Genomic DNA, 25845 nt, shown 5'->3' with positions numbered 1-25845 from the left:
AAAAAAAAAAAAAAAAGAAACAATCATCTGAGATTGCAGCAAGGGAAGTTTAAGTTATATATTAAGAAAACTCTCTCACAAGGAGGGTAGTAAAGCATTGCTCAGGTTACCCAGAGAGGTTGTGGAATCTCCATCCTTGGAGGTTTTTAAGACCCGGCTAGACAAAGCCTTGGCTGGGATGATATAGTTGGGGATGGTCCTGCTCGAGGCATTCTTCTTCAGGGCCGAGGAAGAGCTTGCTTTTCTCTTCAGACCTGAAGAAGAGAGCCCTGCATTTGAAAGTTTGTCTAACATTATACCAACTATGCAACTGGCCTACTAAAAGATATCACCCCAAAAAATCTTTGCCTCAAATAATTTCTGGACCATCATAGTTAATATCATTAGCATCACTCCAACACCAATATGGCAAAAATACCAATATATCACAGACCAGAAGAACTTTCTTTTCTTTTCTCACTACTATTAACATTGCAGTTTATATTTTAGTAAAGGTCCTCCCTGTGAAACAAAACTTCTATACCCAGCCCTAGATATTACTAAATATGTATAAAAGGAATGTGACTAATATCAAGTAGCTACAAAAGGCTTGCATTAAAACCAAACAATGTTACATATATGTTTAAACAAGCATTTGTATATACTTTATTATTGAAACTTGGAGGCGGGATAGGCACAAGTGTAGGATTTCTCATCTAAAAAGAGGACATGATGAAGAACTGAATGCATTTACTTCCATCATGCTCAGCATAAAGCAACTCAAATATTTCATTTCCGGTATAAGGATTTATTTTCAAATTGCAAAATCAGCACTTCTTTACGTGCAGCTGCAAATTGTTGGTCCTGTCATGAGAAAAAGAATGATATTCTTCACTTCCCTTGTGATTATCAACAGTACAATTTTTCAGCTAATAACCATGATTACTGTTGACAGTGCTTCTTATTGTAGTTAGTTATATAAAATACAGCTGCACACTTTTCCTTTTCTTGCTCAGACTGATTTAGACCTCTGTATTTCAGTCTGGGAAACAGGAATTGTGCAGGATTCGTTTGAAGTCTACTACATTTACTTGGAAGAGTTCAACAGCCTGACAGTGAAGATATGAGTAAGAATATATCTTTGATTATCATGTTACAACATATTCTGAATAGGTTCCTGTAAACAGCAAAGGAGCTTTGGTTCATAAATTAACATCAGAGAAGGTAAAAGAAAAGAAAATTAATCTTTATCCTGTAGTTTACCTATTCCTTAAGAAAGAAATTCAGTGCACCAGCATGAAACCCAAGTAATCAGACTTTTATGCAGGTGACCTGCACAAGAGTTTGAAGGAGGGGGCAGGGAAGAAATTCACTACCCACTTCACTAGGTCTATTTGGAAGCATTCCTGCGGTAGGTGTTCCAGTTTCTCAGTTAGAATACCTGAGTAGCACCACCATGCTGCTAGCTCAGGGTATTAAGGTATGTATCTCATGACCTCTCCCTTCGATTGCCAATCACCACCTTGTTCCCTGGCCTATACAAGCATTGCTGCAATATGCCAGGAGTTCAGAGTCTCCCCTCCCTGATTATCAATTAGTGTCCCCATATCCCTGAAGTCACACCAATGGGATGAAGTGCTAGAGGCAAAAAAAGAATTTAGGATAACTTTATACAGTAAACTTTCCATGTGCCTCCAAGCTCTGCAGACCCAAAAGCACAGCCATGTCCACAGAGTGCCACAAGCACAGGGCCAGGTTAACTGACCATGACAACAGTGATGACCAGCCAGGTTTACACAGAGCAGCATGGCATGGCCAAGGGCACTGCTCATAGGCACACCAAATTGATTGTTTAGATGTGGCTATAGGCACGCAGGCAAAACTGATGTAGTTAAACATTGATACACCGCAGAAAGTCCCTATTCAGCAGGTGCCTAGATAGACAAAGTGCCTCCCTGTTTGCCTGTAAAAGTTCCCTAGGCATCCCTTCCCTCAGCAAAGTGCTGACCCCAGAGAGACTCTTGCACAGGGTGAGTTTGACACCCCTTGATGATAGTGTGACATCTCTTCTTGTGTTTCCTTTTCCTGGCCCAAGGACTCTGGCACACTTTTCCACAAGGTGCACTGCTTTAATGGGAGGGGTGGAAAGTGCCTCTGCTCAGACTAATCTGTAACCCAGTGGTTAGACCAGTCTTTTGGGTAATGAAAAAATATGGGTTTGATGCACTTGCTCAGGCTGTACAGAGAACAGACCAAGCCTCTTCTTTCCTGAGAAACTCAGCTCTAACCACTAGGCTATTACATTAAAAGTGGGCAGGGCCCACCCACTATCTCCTTTTCTGTCTATGTTTGATCCCTGCTTAGTTTCTGGAAAGTATGATTGTAGATTCTTATTGTCGGTAGATTCTTATTATCAGGAGATTGTCAGGAACCTGCTTAGAGAGGGGCGGGTTTTAAGAAATAATTCCCTGTGCAGTGGTTCCATTTGCTAGCTTTAGCCAGCATGCAACTAATCTAAACCGCCATTTGGAGGCACCTAACTGTCCTCATGCACTATATATATTGGGAGCTTAAGTACCTACTCAAGGTTCAGGTACTAGATACATAAGAGTAACACTGTAGTGCCTAATTTTTCGGTGCCCTGGTACTTTAATTATGTATTATTCTAAGTGCCTTAATTATACAAAAATAATGATATAAAAGGTATTTGTAAATGTTAGTTACAGCAGTTTTCCTCATATATAAAGCATGACATTTACACTCCTAGTTTCACTTCACTTGTAAACAAAACAAATAATACTTGTATTCTGACACTTTTTACCTTTTGAAACCAAGCTAACTATATGGATTTGTCTCCAGTTCATGGAACAAATCATTTGAATATCTTGTTTTATTAACACATGAAGTACAGTTTGTTAGTGCATCTATATATCAAAAGGAAGAATCCAATAACAGGTTGTTCTTGCAAAAAAACCCAATATTTATAACTCAGCTGAAGCAGTGTATATCTGGAATAACTCCATTTACCTATGACACGCAGCTGAGATCTCTATCAGGTTAAGTAACTGATCATCTGATCAGTGATCCCATTTCTTTGACAAATTCTGCTTCTCCGAAGTCTAAACATTTATTTTTGCCTTGAAGTTTCCATTACAGCCCCTTGATGTCGCTTGGAAAACACTTTGCAACAGATCTCCATTGTTTAGCATACTCTTATGATTGAAGTGATGCTCAAAAAAAATGGAGTTTGTACTTTGATATTGATACAGAGAATGGATAATACAAAGTAAAATCCAAAAATTGTGAATATAAAAGTCCCCCAAACTATCATATCTCCCAAAAAACAATTATTCATTCAGTTTTGAGTCGTACAGTTTTGATTTTAGAAGGACGAGAAAAGGTATAAGCTCTGGTGAGATTTCTACCTATTTGGTTTGTTTTGGAATTCTTGTGCCAGGGCACCTTAATAAGTGAATGGAAGCAAACATAACTTTTTCATATATAATTTGCTGTTCAGGAAAGTCAGATGGACTAAAGACAGAATATGTTGGTGATCTGATGTTGAATGGGAGCTGCCTCTGCAGGTAGAGAAGAAATAAACTAGGTATTCCTGTGGGTCAACTTTTTTTTCTAAACTAAGCTGCCCAATGTGTATCCCAAATGCAACTTATGAAATATTAGGATTTGACCAAAAGTTGCATACTCTTATATTGAAAAAGTTAATGACAAAAGTAGTCAGAGGAAGATTTATTGCAGGTGCATTATTTACCAGTGCAGCCTGCAGAGCCACATTTAAGCAAATCTATTCTCAACTAAATTGATCCAAATCTTATAGCTTTTCTACATGGTGTCTCTTAGGAAAGTTAAGCCCAATTAAAAAAAGACATGAATCAAAAGAACATTTAGTTAAACTACATTAAAACCCTGTGTGGCTGTTCCAACTCAGACAAGGAGTATCCTTGCTTACTTAATTGCAGCTGATGCATAGGCCATTAAGGCCAGGTACAGACATTACACTTTTACTGGTATAAGTGATAGGAAACTGGTCTAAACCCGTAACAGAACAGAAGTTCAGCACACAGACTGGTTTAAAAAAAATGGAGGAATCCAATCTAAGATTTGCCCTCTCCTCCGATCTAACTGTGCCATTTACAGCATTTACAGCAAACCATGCAACTTAGATTGATTCTGCCTTGGGCTTTTTGAAGGTCTGTCCTTAGCCTAATAGTTTAACTAAAACACTTTAATTTTGGACCTTTTGTTAATTCAGTTTTTCCTTTCTTAGTGTCCCTGGGTAAGCAAGCCCATAGAAACATTTTATAAATTAATTTGACTGATTAGCAATATTCCTACTTTAGGTCATTTAATGACCAAATGCATCACTTACAGAACATGCATATGGCAAGACAACATTTCATCAGAATAATTCTTACCTCCACGATCCCGTGCTGCTAAATTTTGTCCCTTCTTCAATGTGATGTCCAACTGGTACATTCCTGGATTAGCTGACAGGAGATCTGCATTACTGGACCCAACTGCATTTGTTCTCTGAAAAAAACCCAAAATAAAACCTGTAACTGGATGGTTCACAAAACACTATTAGCAAATTCATAGAAAAGTACTAATTATAACCCAAGTTATACAGGACAAATTGCAAATTGGAAAGGGGATCTAAAGAGACTACATGTCATAAGAGAAATGGTTGTACTCATGGGGCACTTGTACACGTGATGCCACTACCATGTACACGAGACAAAATTGTCACATTGTGTGGCTTACTGGTGTCACACTGTACATGTGCAAGAGGTTGGGTTTTTTTTAAATGAGTCTGCATTGTTACAAACGAAATTACATCCTGATATAGTCTAGTTTGCAATGGTGCATTGCAGCTATTAGTCAGCTCACCCCCCTGGGCCATGGGGGAGGCAAGCAGGCTCTGCAGAAAAAAAGGATTGGGCCCCTCACTGCATGTGCCTTCACCAGGCACCTGCTGAAGGCAGAAGCGGTGCGGGACCCAATCCCTTCTTTGTTTTTGGCAGAGCCTGCCTGCCTCTTCTGTGGCCCAGGGCAAGCTGCTGGTGGGCTGAGAAGCTCCTGAGGTGTGGGGGACCCCGGTCCTTCCCTCCGTGGCTACAGTGCTGCCCGGGGCTGCCTAGGCAGGCTGCAAGCAGGCTGAGTGCTACCCCAGCTCGAAGGCAGCACCTGGCCCAATCCAACTCTTCCCCAAACCCAAGTTAGGGTAGCACCTGGCCTGCTAGCAAGCCCACCTCAGTGGCCTCAGTGGGTGCTGCCACCATGGAGGGAAGGACCAGGGCCACCTGCAGCTCAGGGGCTGCTTGGCCTACCAGTAGCACACCCCCCAGCCATAGGCAGGCTCCACTGACAAAAAAAAAAAAAAATTGATAGAAAAATAAAACCCCTCCACTTCAATTAAAAACCCTCCATTTCAAATTAGGGGTGCAGAATGCAACCCTAAGCACTAAACCCCTGTCACATGTACAAGCACTCATATACAGTAACTACTTAGAGAACTTTGGGAACAAATGTCTAGTACCATTGGACTATCCATGTCAATCACATTCTAACAGAATGATACCTTTTTAAATTCATACCAAAGTAACTACAGGTATTCTTTATAACCACCCATTCTTCTCCAGGTCTATGTTCTATTAAATTATCTCTAAGTAGACCACATAGAGCACAGACAGTCAAAGTCCAGCCCACAGGACAGATCCAGTCAGCAGCAGTCTCCATTTCCCAACAGCCCCTGCCTGCATGGCTGGGGCAGTCTCCATGGAGACCCCAGGGCAGCAGCACTGTGAAAGCTCAAGGCTGGGGTTGCCATGGAGACCAGCCCCAGCTGTGCTAGTAAACTGGTGGTAGACCAGGGCAGGGGGCTGCTCCAGAGCCACTAGGATCTTGCAGTGGGGGCAGCTTGCTCGGGAGCCAGGGCAGAGCTGTGATCTGTAGTCTGAATGCTCCAGGCAGAGGCATGCAAACAGGGGGTCGCATCTCTGCGGTGACAGCCTGGTCCAGAGCAGGGGCAGAGCTGCAACCCCCTGCCTGCACGGCCCTGCCTGGAGTGTGCAGGCCATAGATCGCAGCTCTGCCCTTACTCTGGAGCAAGCTGCCTCCATTGCAAGATCCCAGCAGCTCCAAAGCAGTCCCTGTAACAGGGAGCCCCCTTTGTATACTCCCCTTCTGGGCACTGATATAACAAAAGCCCATTCCTGCCTACATCCCATCCCCTTTTGTGCATTTCTTTTTCCTTCTAAGTACTGGCAGAGACCTAGCACACTCATTGAATGGGTGTGGCAAAGCTCAGAGCAAGCCAGAAAGCTGAAATGGTTTTCTGTAGGAGAAACCTACAAACTACATCTACATATCAACTGAGCTAAGTGTCTCTAAAGAAAACAAAAGAACTAAAATATCCACTTCAAAGCAAATCCTATAAGAGGCAAGAAAAGCCATGATGCATTGAAAGCATGACTAAATATATCCTGGTGAACCCATCCCCTCTTCGATTAAGAACTATTTCCCAAAGCAAACTTCCCAAACCTGTCTAAAGTTTTATGCTAAATCAGTCTACATGACTGCATCTAACCTAACTCACTTACTGTCCCCAGTGGCCTTTGATCCTCACTACCTCACATTGCATTTTCATATTTTGTTCACAGTGCATTTTTATATTTCACGTCTCGTCTTTGCCCTGGCATTCTGTATTTTATGTTTTATACCTTTTAACAAATGTATTTTTCTTTAAAGTCATACCTTGTATTATGAGAACTATTATTATAAGAATACACTGGAATTGTAATCACTGGAATTGTATTGCTGTATTGGGCTAGTCCCCCTGAGTGAATGTGAGTATGTATGAATCAGTAGATAATTGAATGACAAAGCAATTGCCTCTGGCTGTTAATTGACAATAGCCTAGCCACAGGAATTTACCGTTACAAAACTCTACTCTACAAGCCATTTTAAGCTAATCAAGCCACCTGAAACTTACAAGGACACAGCCATTGAGTCAGTCAAATCAAGGGTGGACTCCCAAAACTGCACCATCGGGCAGAACCCCCAGTGACTGTGACTAACACCTGTTATGCACTACTCAAGACCCATGTGGGATAGCAACCTCCAGATTGGGCCACCAAGATAATGCTGGGGGAATCACACAAGTCTACCAGTGAAGGGATAAAAGGCAGTGAACCGTGACCCTCAGCAGTGCCCTCTTATTCAGCACCCGAACTACCAAGACAGAAGGACAAGCAGGCGACCCCCTCCTGGAGAAGACATTGCGCTGAAGGAAGCTGACCATCAACAGCAGATCTGCAGGGCCTCAGAGAGGTACATATACTAACACCAATGCTCTAGCAATCACTACAGCAGCTGTTATACTACATGGGTTTGAATGAGTGAATGCATGTGTGTGCATGTGTGTGCGCGCGCGCGCGTGCACACTAAGGTGACCACTACCCATCATAAACCCCCCAGAATTTGCATTTATAATGTTATTAAAACTTCACATCCTGTCTAATAAACTAGAATTTATGATGATCCTGCGAGTTGGTCCTTTGTAGCTAACAATCCCTGCTCTGCTCTGCCTGCACTCTGCAGCCGGAGCAGCCATTTTGCCCACCACTGATGTACAGTACAACTTCACAGAAAGCACACAGTCATTTTCAAAGTAGAGTCCCTATTTTTTTTATAGCTTTTGCAAATCCCTTTAATTTATAACTATTTAACTCTGATATTGTCATGTCAGATAAAAAGTAAAGCATATGGGACAGAAATTGAACTTCACTTAGTTTAGGGAGTCCCTTTCCTGAAGCAAATGGAGATGCACTGGTGTGAAATGAGAAGTGTTAAAAAGAGCAGCTTTCCAGGTACGCATGATATTAGTGCTTTTAGCAAAATGTAAGATGTTGCTTTTGACCTGAAAATCCCTTAAGGACCCACCATTATCTACACTATCCAATCAAAGAGATCTCACTTATATCACTGAGAGTACTTCAGCTTTAGAGCTAATTTCCCATAACTTGACCTCAAACTTTTCCAGGCTTCATTCTCACTAACATTTCTTTATCTTGTTGAGTAGCCTACTGTGCATATTGCGCAGCCATATGGATGTGTATGCTGAATGGGTAATAGAATCACAAACTGTGCATGAGCATCAAACATGCCACTTAACAGAAAACAGCTATTTGGTCATATAAAGTGACACAGAATCCTACTTCATGTCAATACAAGCTTAATATACTCATTTAGTTAATGAGTACAATGGTGATGCATAGGGCATGCACGGGGGTGCACATGCACCCCTGAGAGTGCTGGTACACCCCCAGACCAGCCGTGCTCGCTGCTTAGACAATGGGCAGGGGGGCAGGCGGGAGCGTCATTCCCCCCTCACTGCCCCTAAGGCATCACCAGTCACCCATGAATGAGTGTATTTATATTTTATTTATTTCACAGTAATTAAACTAACATAAGTAAACATAATCAGCTTACGCAATGAATATTTTATCACATGATTTTTGGGCCCTGACAACAAATGTACCTGCAAGTTACGAACACGACGGAAAGGAACACAGATAGAACTCACTTCTCCATTCCTTCAAAAACCTTCTGAATTATAATTTTCCCTCCTTTAGTTTTTCTTAAAGTAATAATAAAAGAAAAATAGTAAAATAAATGTTGACTAAAAAATGTATCATAAGCAAGACAGTCTTGTAGCCATAAGCCACAGACCTTAATACTAGCTTTTATCTTATATTTGCTATAGGCACAAAGCTGACCAAAGCACATAGTGACATTCTCATATCTTGACAACATGTTCATGTTTACTCTATTCCAGTCACATGATTCAGATAGACTATTATATTTTTTTCCTTTGGTTAAGACAGCTATTCTGCTACGCGTCTTCCTTTTAGATATACAACTGATTTTGTTATTCCTGAGTCCTACCACTTCACAGGCAGAGTGCAACTGTTCACTCTTTACTTTTGTGATCAGTTTTCACTCATCTGTATAAGCTGATATTTACCATTATAGGGAGAAGAGCTATATTTTTAAAATAAAAGTATTTAATGCTGAGTAGCTGTTCCATGCAAGAGGAACAGCTCAGTGCTTGCAGACTGGCTCTGTCCTTATCTATCCATGATGACCATGTGACATGATACTGAAATGATCCTGACATAAAATGTTCCAAAACGACAGTAATTTAAAAATAAAACAAACTGTTTCCTGCCCACTATCTTATTTTTCACTTTCAGGGAGTATATGAAACAGAAGATATACCACCTGCTGTAGCACTTAACTCTTCCTTGACTTCTTTCCTGCCTGCGCCCCATCAGAGTGCAGGTGGAGCAGAGCAGGGATTGTTGGCTACAAAGAACCAGCTTGCAGGATCATCATAAATTCTAGTTTATTAGACAGGATATGAAGTTTTAATAACATTATAAATGCAAATTCTGGGGGGTTTTATGCATCTCCAGAGAAGTATTTCCTGTTTGTTTCTATTTTGTTTTGTTTGGGGGACAGAGGGGAGAAAAGTGCAAGATAAGTGGGATGGATAGAACACTGCAAAGTGAGAAAGGCATTTTAAATTCTTGTTAGAGTTTTGTTTACAGCCATTAGATTGTAATCCAAATGGAGGAGTTCTTGACAGACAAAGAGAACAGGTAAATGAGAGAACAGGCAAAACAGATATACAGAATGTACATGAAGTTATACCGGCAAATAATGTTAGAAACATTAACAGAGTGATATTAACAGTCTGTTAAACTGTATAAGGTCAAGTCAGTATCTTACATAGCGTGGGGCTTGTACAAGGAAATGATTAAAAATGGAGATTGAAATTGGGGCTTGTACAAGGAAATGATTAAAAATAGAGATTGAAATTATAGATGCAACTATGAAATGAACCATTTAAGAAAAAAAGCGTTTATAAATGTAACACAGAAGTCCATAGAAAATGGCAATTAGGAGTAAATGCAACTCTCTTTTCTGGAAATAAGTGTGAAGACTGATGTTTATGATCAGGATTATCAACCATGTTATGGTATAAATGCTGAATACTTAGAGATCAAAATTTGCTATGGCTGAAATATTTAAAAAAATTTTAAAAACTTGCATTTAGGTCTTTGTCTATTACGTTGCATCTTGAGTCTTACTGACATTGTGTGTCCAAGTCAGTTGCTTCCTATGCACTCAAGACTATTATAGCCTATTGCCATCGCAATAGATTAAAAATGAATATCAGCGTTCAGCTATGGAAAGAGCTTTCAGACTACATTTCACCTGTCACATAAATAAAATGCAAATCAGGAAAAGTTTATTAGCTACAAGAAACCTCAATGTCCATCACAGCATAACATCATTTGTGTTTCAACAGTTTAATAGCTTCACCAATAATTTTTCAAAACTTGCGCATTCCACATAATCACTTGAAATGCGAAATAGCTTCTTGTCTTCTATGAATCTAAAATAAAGACATCACAACAAGATTTGTTATGACATATGTATGCAATTCCTTAAAGCTGGCACCACCAGATGATGCCAAGTCCTCTCAAGAAGGGGATTGTGAAAAAAATACCATCTTCTATAATCCTGTAAAATATATTGAACATTTTTAATATCATTTTATCTTCGCTATGAAACCACTAATAAAATGTTGGGATGATGGACAAAAAGTGCCATGGTCTTTTGACATTAATCATTAAGACAAGAAACATCCTTTGAGGACAAACAGCAGGAACACTCACCTTTCAGCTACATCATTTATTTTTGCAATGCAAAAGTCTTACAAGTTTATAGTATCATAGAAAGTTAGGGTTGGAAGGGACCTCTAGTCCAAACCCCAGCTCAAAGCAGGACCATCCCCAACTGGATCATCCCAGCCAAAGCTTTGTCTAGCTGGGTCTTGAAAACCTCCAAGGATGGAGCTTCCACCACCTCTCTGAGTAACCTCCTTCAGCGTTTTACTACCCTCCTAGTAAGAAAATTCTTCCTAATATCTAACCTCAACTTCCCATGCTGCAGCTTGAGACCATTGCTCCTTATTTTCTTCTGCCACCACTGAGCACAGTCTAGCTCCATCCTCTTTTGAACCCCACTTCAGGTAGGTGAAGGCTGCTATTAAACCCCCCTCAGTCTTCTCTTATCTAGACTAAATCAGAGCAGTTCCCCTAGTCTTTCTTCATAAGGCATGTCCCCCAGACCCTGAACCATTTTTGTTGCTCTCCACTGGACTATCTCCAATCTGTCCACATCATTTCAGTAGTGGGGGATCCAAAACCGAACACAGTACTTCAGATGTGGCCTCACCATTACTGAGTCAAGGGGAAAAATCACTTTCCTAGACCTACTGGCAACACAGACAATGCAGCCCAGGATGCCATGAACCATCTTGGCAACAAGGGCACACTGCTGGCTCATATTCAGCTTATTGTCCACTGTAACCTCCAGATCCCTCTTTGCAGAGCTGCTGCTAGCCAGTCAGCCCCCAGCCTGTACTGGTATATGGGATTATTCCATCCTAAGTGCAGGACTTTCCACTTGTTCTTGTTGAACCTCATGAGATGCCTTTTGGCCCAATCCTCCAATTTATCTCTAAGTCACTCTGAAACATAGCCCTACCCTGCAATGTATCTACTACTCCCCCCAGCTTGGTGTCATCTGCAAACTTGCTGCGGGTGCACTCTATGCCATCCGCCAGGTTGTTGATTAAGACATTGAACAAAACCAGCTCTAGGACTGACCCCTGGGACACTCCACTTGATAGCAGCTGCCAACTAGACAACAAACCATTGATTACTAATCTCTGAGCCTGATGCTCCAGTCAGTTTTCTGTCTACCTTAAAGTACATTCATCCAGCCCATACTTCCTTAGCTTGCCTGAGAGAATGCTGTGGGAGACCATATCAAATCCTTGCTAAAATCAAGGTACACTATATCCACCAGTCTCCCTTCATCCACAGAGCCTCCTCCTCATAGAAGGCAATCAGGTTGGTCAGGCATAACCTGCCCCAGGTGAATCCATGCTGACAGTTCCTAATCACCTTTTTCTCCTCCAAGTGTTTAGAAATGGATTTGTTGAGGATCTGCTCCATGATTTTCCCAGGGATTGAGGTGAGGCTGACTGATCTGTAGTTCCCTGGACCCTTCTTCTTCCCTTTCTTATATAGGGGCACTATGTTTTCCCTTTTCCAATCATCTGGTACCTCTCCTGATCACTGAGTTTTCAAAGATTTCATAAATTTCTAGGGTCAGAAGGGACCTATTAGATCATCAAGTCCAACCCCCTGCTCTGGGCAGGAAAGAGCACTGAGGTCACGTAACCCCCCCCAGCTGCTTGTCTAATCTCCTTTTGCACACCCCCAAGGTAGGCGAAAGCATCACCTCCCTTGGAAGCCCATTTTATATTTTGGCAACCCACACCGTAAAGAATTTCTTCCTGATGTTCAATCTAAATCTACTCTCCTTCAGTTTATGGCTGTTGTTTCTAGTAACCCCAAGGAGTGTGCTGGTAAACAGAGCATCCCCTATTCCCTGCTGAACCCCTCCCCCCATCACCCCGATGAGTTTGTAGACAGCCACACAAATCACCTCTTAGCCCTCTCCTGCAGAGGCTGAAGAGATTCAGGTCCCTCAATCTGTCTTCATAGGATCTTACCCGCAGGCCCTCAACCAAATGAGTAGCCCTCCTCTGAACTCTCTCAAGGTTATCCACATCCCTCTTGAAGTGCGGTACCAAAAACTGGCCACATTACTCCAGTTGCCACCTCACCAATGCTGCAGAAGGAAAGTATCACCTCCCTAGACCTGCTCATGATGCACCTACTAATGCAAGACAGAGTGTGGTTCACCTTACCTGACACCTTATCACATTGGCAACTGGCCAATGATGACCATTGGCTCAGCAACCACATCAGCCAACTCCCCGAGCACCCTCAGGTGCATCCCATCTGCCCCATGGACTTGTACACATCCAGCTTTTCTAGGTAGTCCCTAATCTGTTCTTTTAGCAGAGGGCTGATCACCTCCTCTTCAAACTGCTGCCTGGTGCAGTAGACTGGAAGCTGACCTTGTTTGTGAAGACAGAAGTGAAAAAGGCATTGAGCACTTCAGTCTTTTTGGCATCCTCTGTCACAGGGTTGCCTCCCACACTTAGTAAGGGACCCACACTTTCCCTGATCCTCCTCTTCCTACTGACAAACTGCTAGAAGCTGTTCTTGTTACCCTTCACATCCCTTGCTGGTCTTCTGCCATATCTTGCATGATGTTAAGCAGTGGTTTATCATTATTTTATATACAATTTTTTTGTTATCAGAATGATGTCAAAGTACTTAGAGTCCACAGTTTCAGTCAACACCCAGAAGAACTTGTTCCAAAAACAAAAAAAATCCAAAAAACAAAAACACAAGAAACCACCTTATCTAGTTTGTACAACCCCATTGGCACAGAATTTTGAAACTGACCTTACACTACTGCCAATATCATGAAGAGATTGTCTGAATAAATGGATCTCTCAACAAAGATAACATTTTAATTGTATAATTTTAGGACAATGTGTGCATGATTAATACACTTGAAATAAAATCTCTTGGATACTAAATAATGAGTGTTTTCATTTTCACTTAGACTAGGCTACAATAAATAAATAAATATTCTAAAATTACAGTGAATATATCTTCAGTTATAACTTGTCACTAACTTAAAACTATTTAAGTGAATACTCTGACATGTCTTGAATAGGTGTAATTTCAGGGAGTTAGCCTAAGTAGAGGCCTCAAACTGTCCATGCTTTTGCGAGTTCAATTCCACAGCACTCCTGATGAACAGAGATTTAATGAAGTGTCTGTTCCCAAAAATTAACTTCTCATTATACCAACTCATACTAGGTTTAAAAGAATGAGCACAATACCCACTTATTTAAGAACAACCCATTGTCTAAAAGACACAGTGCTTTAAAATCCAGAGCCAGGAAACTGTGGAAAGCGATCCAAATCAGTCTGTTCAAGGGTATTGACCTCTACCTTACAGCTTACTGTAGCAATTTTAATACACCTATTTAACTATTGTTTGCTGTTCTTTCGTGTTATAGACATTTTAATGCCTAAATTGTCATACTTTACTTAATAGTCAAACTTTAATAGCTTTAATTAAGGTTTTGTGCATATTAAAATTCCCATATTTTAGATTAGAAATGGTAATAGAAAAATCATTAGTCTCCTTTTTCTCTATGAGTATGCTTTCACAAGCGAGTTTATACTCCTACATTCCTCTTCCATATGGCAACAATAGAACTTTTCTACAACTATGAATCTTGCTTCTTTTCTTTTCTTTTTATAAATAGGAGCAAAGGACTTACACAAATAAGTACCTAAAAGTTCCATTAGGCATTTATGCTACAGTATCTGTGTAACTGCAAATTCCTTTTCTTTGCTGTAAGTAAAATTTAAACAAAAGTTCCAGGATTAAATCTCATATAATTACCAAACAATTATCAAAGAACTTTGGATTGCACTCGTTCTCCTTAACAAGAGCCTCTCTCAGGGGCTAAACTGAAAGCTAGCTCCTTGATTCAAGGCCTTGGAACCAGGGGAGGATAGGGACCAAAATGCCAGGGCCTCAGAGTGGGAAGAAGCCAGTGTCCCCTTGGGCTGGCCTCAAGGGGGAACTGTCAGAGACCAACAAAGGCTGCAATCCTGAGCAAGCACCACTCTGGGGGAACTCTGTGACAATGACAAATTATCATGCAGGTTAGCAATGAACAACCCCTGAACACGATCCATCTTCCACATCGCTTCAGTCTTTCATTTCCTCCTTCTGATGCTGGTGGACAGTTTGTTTAGCACTAACATTAACCATTACAGATCATGTATAATAAAACTCTTATTATAACAATGTGGAGATAAGCTTTTCTTACCAAGTTTGTTATAAAAAATATATTGATAAAACTACCATATCCATGGTGTATATGAATTAAAAACATTGTTAGTTGTTTATGTATTTGCATTTAATGCTGAACTTTTATTTAAAGCATGTAAATTAAAATGAAATACCACTATGTATATAGGTATCAGTTGAACACAATGTTTGATGGATATATAAAACTTTAAAGCAACTTGGAAGCCTACCAGTGCCTCAATCACTATAAAACAATAAATGATATATACCTATACCTTTTGACATTTGATTTGGGATTATTTATCATGGAATATCAGAGCTCCCCCTTTCCCCTTCGCTCATCAGGATGCAGGTCCAGGCCACTCACTCCCAAGCCACAGTCCCCCAAGCCCTGCTTAGTGCCCCTCACTCCCCACAGCCCTCCCTGCTGGTGCTCCTCACTCCCCATCTGCAACCTCCTGGTCCTGCTGGTGCCCTTCACCCTCAACACACAGCCCCCTGCCCCCTCCCACCCTGCCAGAGGGGGCCCCCAGCTGCCAGAGCTATGGGGCCAGGGACCTGGGTGCACAGCCTCCTGCACCCCAACAAGAGCACTCAAGCTCCAGCTGCTACCCATGGCAGGTGGGGCAGGTGCAGGCTGCCCACTGCTGCTCTCCCCAAGGGCCTCTGTGGCCCAGCAGGCAGGACCCAGCATGGCAGGGCAAAGAGTGACTGGGAAAGGAGGCTCCCCCAAGGAGTGCATGCAGAGGTGGGAAGCCACCCCCCTGATGAGCCACCTGCAGCCTCGTCCCACTCCCCACCGGGGCCCCATGGCCGCACATGGCCTCAAGCCCCACGCACCACCTAACTGGGCAGCAGCCCCAGCCCTGCCCAACTCCCTCCCTCCCTTCCTACTGCAGCTTCAATCCCCTCCCAACAGCCAGACTTACCTGCAGAAGCTGCTCTCCAGGCTGCCTGAGCTCTTTGCAAAAATGGAAAGCCTCACGTCTGACCGCCCTCCTCCCCCTCCCCACAGCCCTTTGCAAGATGGAACTCTGCCAGCCTGCAGAGCTCTTTGCAGAAGTGGAAATGCCATGTTTCTCCGTTAAAATGAGAAATCAGTGTTTTTCTCAGTTAAAAGGGAAAATGCACATTTTTCCCATTTTTCCATGGCAAATGGAAAACCCAGATCCCTGCTGCTTGTATACTGAAGTTTATCAGCTACACTCACGCACACAAAACTTCTGCTGCTAAATGGAAATTCCTTAAAGATCCAAACCCAAAATGTGATATGTTCTATGTCCTCATCCATTTCAAACATCATGAGGTCACATTTTAAAACCTAAAAGGCAAATCCTATTTAAAAATAGAAAACATTTTAAACGAAATTTGTAACAGCAAAATGTTCAATACAAATTTCTTGTTTTTAAATGTTATCTGGAATCAAGAACAGTATAATTGTTTTCATTTCCTGTAAATAAAACTAAACAAAAGCTATTTCTCAAGTAGATTTTAAGAAATGATCCTCTGTCAGTCAATCACTGACAAATCTCAGGGCAGAGCAGTAGTATCATTCATACTGACAGCTAATTCTATACTCAGAGGTGTGGCTGCTATTGAGAAGTATGGGGATTCAGGCTTAATCTGGCATGCTGCCTTTCTGGCTTCATTCCCCTCAGATAGGGGGAAGGGAGTAACTGCTAGCCCTGGAATGATGTCTTTTCCCTGTTTCCTTTCCTGTCTGGGGATAGGAGAAGTGGCATGGTTTCTTCCTTGTCCAGCAGAGACAACTGCCTGGCTTGTTTCACATTTGGGCTAGGTACAGTCATTTAAAAAGCCCGAGGTAGATTCAAGCCAACTCACGTGAGTTTCTCTACGCCAGCTATGTTAGTTCAGGAGCAAACACAATGCAAGTCTGCCCTTGGGGAAGAGGGTGGAGGCAAAAAGGCTGCCTCTGAACTGGCTGAGGCCAGCAGCTTGAGGGCACTTCTGCATGCCTCTAAGCATGGTGGAGACTGCCAAGGGCTGCTGAATACAGCAGAGCAGCAGGCCACCCCAACTGGTTGCCAAGCACACACCTCCTGCTGCTGCCCTGTCATCTGTCAGGGCAGCCATCAGCTGAAGGCAGCCAGAGGAGGAAGGCATGCTCACCCCTGCTGTTGTGGCATGACGGTCCCTGGCCTTTGCTGGGGTGCAGGCATCGGGGTCTGCCTCAGGCAGAACAGAGGTACGGGGGAGTGGGGTTCGCAAGCCGCTGGGGGGAGGTGGTGCCAGCGGTGCACCCCACAGTCCTTGCCCAGGCTGGTGGGCCACAATGTCCCTCCCCTGTCCCAGCTGCATCTGAGCCCTGGGACCATGTACTGGAGTGGGTCCAAGAGGAACTCCAACAATTCCGCCCCCCCCCCCGAGCCAGTGCCAGGTTCGGCCCCTTCCCTTGCAGCTGGGGGGGGGAGGGTGTGCAGAAATCCTTGGAGACTGGCCAGACTGACTCCAGCACACTATGACCTGGGCTGAGAACGCAGGATGCACTGCTGGCACCCCTTTCCCCAGCAGCTTGCAAGCTCCGCTCCTGAGGTTTCTACCTGTCACTCACAGGCAGGACAGAGGCAGGGGAGAGTGGGCACTTGGCCAAAGCAGCTGAGCCCAAGTGCACCTCACTGGGGGGAGGTCTAGCAGGGAGGCCAAAAAGTAGCCTGGGATGCTAGAGGGCAGCTACTTACATTGGGTAGCTAAGGGGATCTGGTATAGAAGTTGGATAGAACAGTCTAACCGAAACCAATGATACTACATCCATCCAGGTCTATCTTAGGCTGGGTTGTACAATTTTTAAACCAGTCTATGTGCAATGAACTTCTGTTCTGTTATGGGTTTAAACTAGTTTCTGATCACTGAAACTGGTTTTTGTGTAATGTCTGTACCTGGCCTTAAAGAAGGAGTTTCAGCTTACAGGTTGAAAGCTTTGAAATTTTTATATTGGACTTCTCTCATTTTGCTGTGTATGAAGTAAAGCTAATTTCATTTTATTTAATGATTTCCTAGAGAAACATCAATATACAAGCTGCAGTTATATAACAGTACATGCTTTCCTGCTGAGAGAGATGCTCATTACCACATCCCCTGCAATCCGATGAGCACTCGAATAGCCTCCATTTAATAATTTAATGGATTTACTATAGCAAAATACAAAAAAGGCTTTATTATAAATAAATGAATATGAACTAAAACACAATTACATTGGCTTTAATTATACACAAGTAGTACAGAGAGCTCGTTTCAACAGTCCTAAGCAATCCAAGACAGAGGCCTCTCTCCAGCCCCTTTTTTGGAGTGGAGGTGGGGGAAGAGCACTTCCACTGAAGGAGATTCCACAACTTCCCTACGCACCTTGGTCCATCACTGTTCTTACAGTCAGAAAGTTTTCCTTGAGATTTGGTGTGAATCTGCTTTGCCGTCTTTTAAAACCATTTGCTTTGTACCCCTCCCTTCTTATGATAGCCTTTCCCATATTTGAAGACTACTATCACATGCCCACTTAAACTCCATGCTTAGTACTTTTAACGTTTCCTCTTGCGGGTTACATCCTAGCCCCTTTATCATCTTCACTGTTCACACCTGGATCCTCTCCAGTGTCTTTACACCTTTCTGCAATGACAGAAATAGGATACAGTACCCAACTGAGGCCTAACCAATACAGCAGTACTATTACTTCCTGTATCTTGCATACAATGCTGCTGTTCATGGAACACAAATTTTTATTTGATTTTTATGGAAGTATCACATTGCTGACTTGTCTTAAGCATACAATCTGCCTTGACCAATTCCTTCATGGCCATAATAACTGACCTACCACAAACTGCCATTCTTTACGTAGGCATTTAGTTTTTTTTCCACGTGTATAACATTCTGTATTTCTCTGTTGCCTATATAAACTACTTCTCCAGTATATCAAGAAACGTTTAAATTTCAATTCCCTAAATTGTTTTCTACCCTTCTCAGTTTTATGCCATCTGCAAACTAAGTCAGTGAACCCTCTATTCCTGCATTCAAGGCATTGATAAAAAAGTTTAAGCAATACTGGGCCCAGCACAGTCCCACTTAAGACCACCTGCCAGTCTGACATTTTGCTTGCAGTCATTCAAAGACTATTTAAAACTGACTGTACTGAATATAGCTTATCTCCTCAAAACCGACAACTACCAGAGCAAAAAAGACTGATCACATTTTAATTACCACATGGGCAGTAAATTCACTTTAAAAGGCTTATGTCATGTGAAAAAGCTACAAAGCACCATATGCTCAGTCACTTTTAAATGAAATCTAAACAAAAGACCATTATTAAACAGAAAAGCCTATGGTCTACTGCAGAGGTACACAATCCCTAGCGTGCAGGCCAAGTTTGGTCTGCAAGTCTTCCCTGGGGTCTACTAGAGGTACACAACCCCAGTGCCCAGGGCTGGTCGGGGGTGACTCCAGGTCCCAATCCCAGTACAGGGGGAGCAAGAGAGGGTGGTCCCAGGGCCCAATCCTGGTGCACAGGGGTGGGAAAGGGAAGAGCTAGTTCCTAGGTCCCAGCATGCAGTGACAGGAGGGGACAGTGCTGGGCCACAGGGCCCAACCCTGGCACACCGGGCAGAGAAAGGGTTGTGCTGGGGGTGTGGCTCATTCCAGCCCACAGACTGGCCCTGCACTACTAAACTGGCCCATAGGGCCAAAAACTAGAGCACCACTAGTGGAATGAAAAGACTGCATTCATTGTCTTTTATTTTTTGTGTGTTAACACCCACATATGAAAAATTTAACGAACCAGACCTCCTTTCTGAATGTTTACAGAAACATCTGACAACAATTGTTTGCATCAACAAACTGAACCTTCACAGCATGTGATTTATGAAAGGACTAGAGAGGGTTGGTACCAAAGCTCTTTAGCCTAAAACTGCAGTCGCCGAAGAAAAATGTGGAACTGTTTTCTTAATTTGTTCCTTTTGTTGTTACAAACAGCAAGTTCCTTACCAGTATTATTGTTAATATGACGTCAGATGCTATGACATTTTCACTGAAAAGTCTAGTTCCGAATCCCAGACACACTGATGCTGCGCCTCTTTCATTAAATAAACACAGAAGTAACTTCCACCTGCAAACAGTTTAAATTGCAATCCAGTGCTAAAATAAAAGCCTGGTAGATTATGTCAATGATACAGAGTATCAAATCCTTCCAGAATTACAACCACTGCTGACCTGTACATTAATGCCATGAAGCTCGAGAGAAAAAAAACCCAAAACAATTACAACTTCTGATTTCTTAGACATTTTCTCATACTTTTATAAAATTGCATGGACCTCTGCTTCAAGAATGGGGCATCATTAGTTACAGGTTAGTTGACTGCATAGTCACTGCAAAACCAAAGAGACTAGAACAAGAGGGTTATATTGACCATGAGTAGTTTCCAACTACAGAAATTGCTATGATGCTTTAGTTTGAGTAAGTAGCTATTTACTTCTTATTTGAAAATAGCATTATCTTCTAAATTGGTGATCCCTGTCTGGCATGTTGCAAGATCCTTTGAAGGGTACTACAGGGTGCCATGCAATATTAGCACTGTTAGGTGTGCAAACATCTACACAGGTTTCACAAGATAAACCCAGAGATTTCAAATTGGAATCCATAACATTAAAAACTTCTGACCTGGTATGGTCTTTCTGAGCTGTTTGCAACAGAAGAGTTGCTATCTTATTTTTCTGTAGTCCAAAAAAAGAGTGAAAGCTAAGAGGGAATATTTCCTATTTCTATGAATGAAGGCAGTAGCACTAACACATTGTTTATACATCTCCAGACAACCCATTCAGGACTTGTCGACTAAGCTCAGCTCTTCCTGGGGACATGACATCGTGCCACCATTTTATATTAGTCAGTACTAAACATCCACTCATGTGCGCTATGCTGTTTGTTGTGATCAATCAATTAAAGACATTTGCAAAAACCACCAGGCTTAAGCATTTCATTGATAACATTATGGTTATTCAGGATTTTTTTCCATTTTATTTTTAAAAAATTGTTTCCAGTCATATTTTATGCACTGTAATAAATAAATTAGTTTTTACTAAAGTCTGAAAAATAATGGACCTTGAGTCTAAAAAGGTTAGGAACCAGTGGTCTTATCATAGATGAACCAGATTTTCAGGTTGAGAGTTAAACTTCTTTTCAAGTCAACACAAAATAGCATGCATTTAACCAAATCTGCCTTTTTGCTAGATGGTTATGTCATAAACTTAATATGTACAAAGATTTAGTTAATAACTTTTACAGAACCAACTATTAGTTGGGAGAAATATTAAATGCCCTTCCTTAAGTCAAGGAAGGAAACCTAAACTAAACACTAAGTAAAATAATTACTTTTACAATTACAAATAATTACAATTACTTTTGCTTAATTCTGTTTTGTAAATGACATGGCTAGTTAAAACAGAAGAAAAATACAGTAAAACTATGGAGCAAATAAGTTACTAGAAGTAGCTACAGACCAAATGACGAGCTATGGAAACAGATAAAACTAATTATATAATACGAATAAGACCACTGAAAATGGAAGGGGGTCACATTTCAATCTGTACTATAAAATTTAGCACTGCACAGTTCCTGTATGACAGTAGTCTTGAACAGAGGTTTATTTAGTTTAAACATTCAGGAAGTATGTTGTGGTTGATAAGAATAAAAATAATTCTGTAAACACTACTAAGCCTCTTACTTTCTGAGATTTTAAAAGGTGTGAAGGTTCTTATAAAAACCTCTTAAAACAAATCCTCAACATTCAAATATAATTGACAGTTTACATCTTGAGAACACCTGCCATATTGTAATTACAGCAGCTACAGCAAATGTTAGTTTTTTGTTCGAAAGCAGAAGACTCAAAGTTACTCTGCTCACTTTCAATAACATGCGGATCACTATCAAGAGCCTGCCGGAACTTCCTCTTGCAAACCAAATACCACAATGCACAGATAATATTAACTATTGTACATGACACATTGGGAACTTCAGTATGCACTACTCCATCTTAAAATCTTCATTTCACCTGAAGAACCAGATCAGCTATCCAGCAACAGAAATCAAGTCAATGGCAGACTGCTCCAGCAAGTAGACGCAGTTCCACCAGATTCTCCAACATACTCTTCAGACGGAAACACCTGCCAACCCACCCTCATTTCATCCTTCATACCTATATACAAAACCATGTCACCCATGCACCCTATGCAATGCACAAAAATCAAGCAGAACATACAAGAGCAAATCAAGCAACCACGAAGTCTAGTTTTAACTGTTGCCCTTCCTTTCTCCTGCCACATTTTTGTTTTAGATCTTCACTTGCTGAGTCATGCCAAAATTTAAGTCCCAAGCCTGGCACATGTTGTACACAAACGGAAATGCAAGCTCTACTGAAATCAGCAAAACTTGTTGACACAGAAGCCAAACTGCAGGATTATGAACTTTGACTGTAAATGGGAAAGGAGCCACATCTTTCTTCCCATATTTTGAATATTCAAAAATAAATACTACATATAGTTCTCAATAAAAACTATTCCAATTTTCAGATATTCAGAATGCATGTTATGAATGTTTCACAACGGGCTAAGATTATCATCAAAGGAGGAAGTAATTCCAAAGTATAGCAAGACATGCTCTCAACAGTGTGCAAAGCCTTAGAATAAATTTTGAAGGAAAGCGCAAGTAAACCATAGAGATAAATGGAATATAGGATAAACTGCAGCACATGTTTACCAAAGGTAGATGATGATGACACACCAGCTTGATACATTTATTTGATAAAGACAACTCATATTCTAGACAAGGGTATGGCAGTATGTCTAAACTATCCACATGTCAACAAAGCTTTGACCCCGTGCCACAGGAAGTTCAAGAAGAAGGTGGGGTTTAGTTTAACTAGGATGGGAAAGGGACTGGCTAAAAAGGATACAACAATGGGTTGTGTTTAAAGAACTGTCAGGTGGAAAGGGAAGTGTGCTAATGAATTTGCTGATGGCACAGCATTGGGATCATTAATTTCTGTCACTTGAAAACTTTTAAACATGTCTTAACATCAGTTATCCAACAGCATTTCCCTACTTCTGGCAGTAGGCTCAGTAGCTGCCTTAGGCAGACACATACAACTTCCAAACAAGCATCTTATAGAGAAGAAAAACCTAAATAATCATAAAAAAATTCTAATCCCCTAAAGCTCTTTAATATGCATTACAAATACCAAGGATTCATCTATACCACAAACTTACTGCACCAGGGACTCATGCCATCACATACAGGCTAAGGACAGAAGTTGCACGTAAACCGGTTGAAGTGATCAGAAAATGGTTTAAACAGAACAGAAGTTCAGTGCACATAAACCAGTGCTGAGAGTGGTTTAAGATAAACTTGGTTGAACGTTGTATCAGACTTAACTAATTTGGGTCAAACCAGTTCATAAAACTTCTGTCCCAGACCCCTTCCTGGTTCAAGTTAAATCATAATCCCCCAGCATGCTTTCCAGCCCTGGGATGGGCTGTGCTGATTGTTCCAGCAGAGAAGGGTTGGGGGGAGGTAGGGACTGCCTCTGCCAAGCAAACCCCGGCTAAGGTCTGGGGCCAGGCAGGGCGGTTAAACCTACCTTCCCCTTAGTAAAGAGCTGCCCTGCTGCTAAACTTACCGCTGGCTGTGACTATGGACTACAAATCTCAGAGGCACCTGGAAGCAGGAAGAGGAATTGATGAGCAACCCTGGAGAGTTTGGCTGCTATGGTTCCAGACTGCAAATCCCAGAGACCTGAGGGGTAGCAGGAAGAGGAAGTGCACACACAGCCCATGCTGGCTACATGTCTGAGAGGCATGCTCTAGTGCCCCCCGGCTTCTGGCTTGAGCCACTGCAGGCAGGTGGCTGTATTTCCTGAATCAAAAGTAAATGTATGTTTAGTTGTTTCTCAGTTTAATCTCTGCAGCTTAGACTAACTTGCAAAGACTTAGCCAATTCAGCCTTGAGCTCTTTGACTGTCTGTGTTTAGCCACAACATGTTGTGTTCTGTGTACAGTTTCACAGCTCTGAGCAAGCTACTGCCCAAAGTGGAAAGCTGGATGCCATAGAGTAAAATCAGGCTAATTAGCACTGCTGAGAACCAGGGCTAGGGACAGACATTCAAAAAGCCTGAGCCTGAATTGATTCAATCTTTGCAAGTTAATCTAACCTGGCTAGGCTGAATCAGTTTGTAACCACGCAGACAACCCCTCTGGATTGAAAAAAAGCAGGCACATGTCTGCAGTGACTCAGGCTAGAAGCTGAGGGGCACTACAGCAGCCCTGCTTTCCCTTCTACAGTGATGAGCTGAGGGAGCATGTCTAGGCCCCAGCAGGATGCTCTAATTAGGGAGGGGTTCCCCCCCTCCTGACCAGCCTAGCATGGAATTGATAACAGTGTTTATTGGCCCATTAAGAAAACAACAGAGGGACATTACCAGCTACCTGTTGATTCTGCCTTTGTCCCATCTACCACACGATGGACCATAGCCAGCATGTGGTCTGCTAGCTAATGCTGAGAGATGTCTGTGTAAGGCAGAGGGGATGGGGAGAGGAAGAGGGGAGCATGGGGAGTCCAGGCAAATGCCTGCAGTCTCTGCTGGAGCTGCAGCCAGGGAGCAGAGGGGAGGGGCCAGAACCCTGCTGTGGAGCAGAGAGCCCTGCCCAAACCAGAGAGAGCATACCAGGATGCTAGAGGAGTCTGGTTTAACTAAAACCAGCAAATGGGTCTGTGACAGACATTGCATACACCAGTTTGACCAAAATCAGTTAAGTCTGATATACTACATTCAACCGGGTTTATCTCAAACCAGTTTCAGCCATTTTCAAACTTGCTTATGAGAATACCACCACTTTTCATATCAAGTCTGTGTTGCAGATGTGCACTAAACATATTTTGATTCCTTACCTAACTCTTGTTTCTTGACAGCATTTTGCAAACTACTTGTTGTTATTGTCTACATTACTTTCACTTGTGCTGTTGTAACCTAGTTTTCCTTTTTCCTCTTACTTCACATCATCCATGTCCAATTCAGTCCTCTTATATGCCATACACTCAAGATCTGGTATCCTTAATATGAAATCAGTCAAAAACTAAAAAAAAACAAACCGAAATGACTAAGTGCTGCAACCAATCCTATTTCCTTTAATAAACATGCATTTATGTATACTTACATAAGCTGCATAAATATACAGCTTATATACAAGCTAAGCCTACAGGCATGTAGATGGACAGCTACATGTAGACATTTACTGGTACAACTCTACCAGTAAGCCTCAATAAATGTTTTAATTATATATTTTTTAATTCAAACATCAAATGAAAGAGAATACAAAAATTATTATAAACTTAAAAATTAGTCTCTGTGACAAGTAGCACATAGTGTTTAACATTTTACATGCACGCACAAACCATCATTAAAAAATTAATCTGAAACTATAACATCCAATAAATTAATATTTTACAACTATTAGAGGGACAACAGAGACGGAAGAGAACAGAAGCTCTATTCAGTGCAATGATTAACTTTTCCACCTCTTCAAAATCATTTCCTTTGTAATCATGTCCACTCTCAGAAACTCTGAATACTGGGTTGATGACAGGCTCCAATTAATAAGGTAAATATTCTAATATGTAGTTCTTGATTGATGTCTGACTGTTCAAATGTAAAATTATTTTAATTTGAGTATTAATGCATTTCAACAGATGTCAGAGAATTTGGTTGGACATTCAGCGGTAAAGTAGTTGATTTTGGCAAAGGCAACTGTGGTGTTGAAATGTAGGTAAGAGAGAGTAGATTATCTGTGAGTTACACTATAACCCTCCCCATTGCAGAAGTCATTTGGGTGGCAGGATAAGTGCATAAGTATGGGATATAAGTATAGGGATGCCTAATGTACATAGCTTAATTACTTGATACAGAC

The 25845-nt window shown here is 41.7% G+C and overlaps 1 protein-coding gene across 2 annotated transcripts in view; it reads right to left on the bottom strand.

Annotated features, from left to right (window-relative positions):
* Nucleotides 1-25845, bottom strand: part of MCTP1 (multiple C2 and transmembrane domain containing 1) — a 417042-nt gene that overhangs the window by 358286 nt on the left and 32911 nt on the right. For both annotated transcript variants that reach the window (XM_019516879.1, XM_019516880.1), the window contains exon 2: nucleotides 4413-4527. In XM_019516879.1, coding sequence (XP_019372424.1) covers nucleotides 4413-4527 — 115 coding nt within the window. The remainder of the gene's footprint in view (nucleotides 1-4412; nucleotides 4528-25845) is intronic.

Source organism: Gavialis gangeticus, unplaced genomic scaffold, assembly GCF_001723915.1.
Source record: "Gavialis gangeticus isolate Ggan-Ray unplaced genomic scaffold, GavGan_comp1, whole genome shotgun sequence".
Classification (NCBI taxonomy): domain Eukaryota; kingdom Metazoa; phylum Chordata; order Crocodylia; family Gavialidae; genus Gavialis; species Gavialis gangeticus.
The sequence above is the reverse complement of the archived record's forward strand: the minus strand, read 5'-3'. Positions and strand labels throughout refer to the sequence as shown.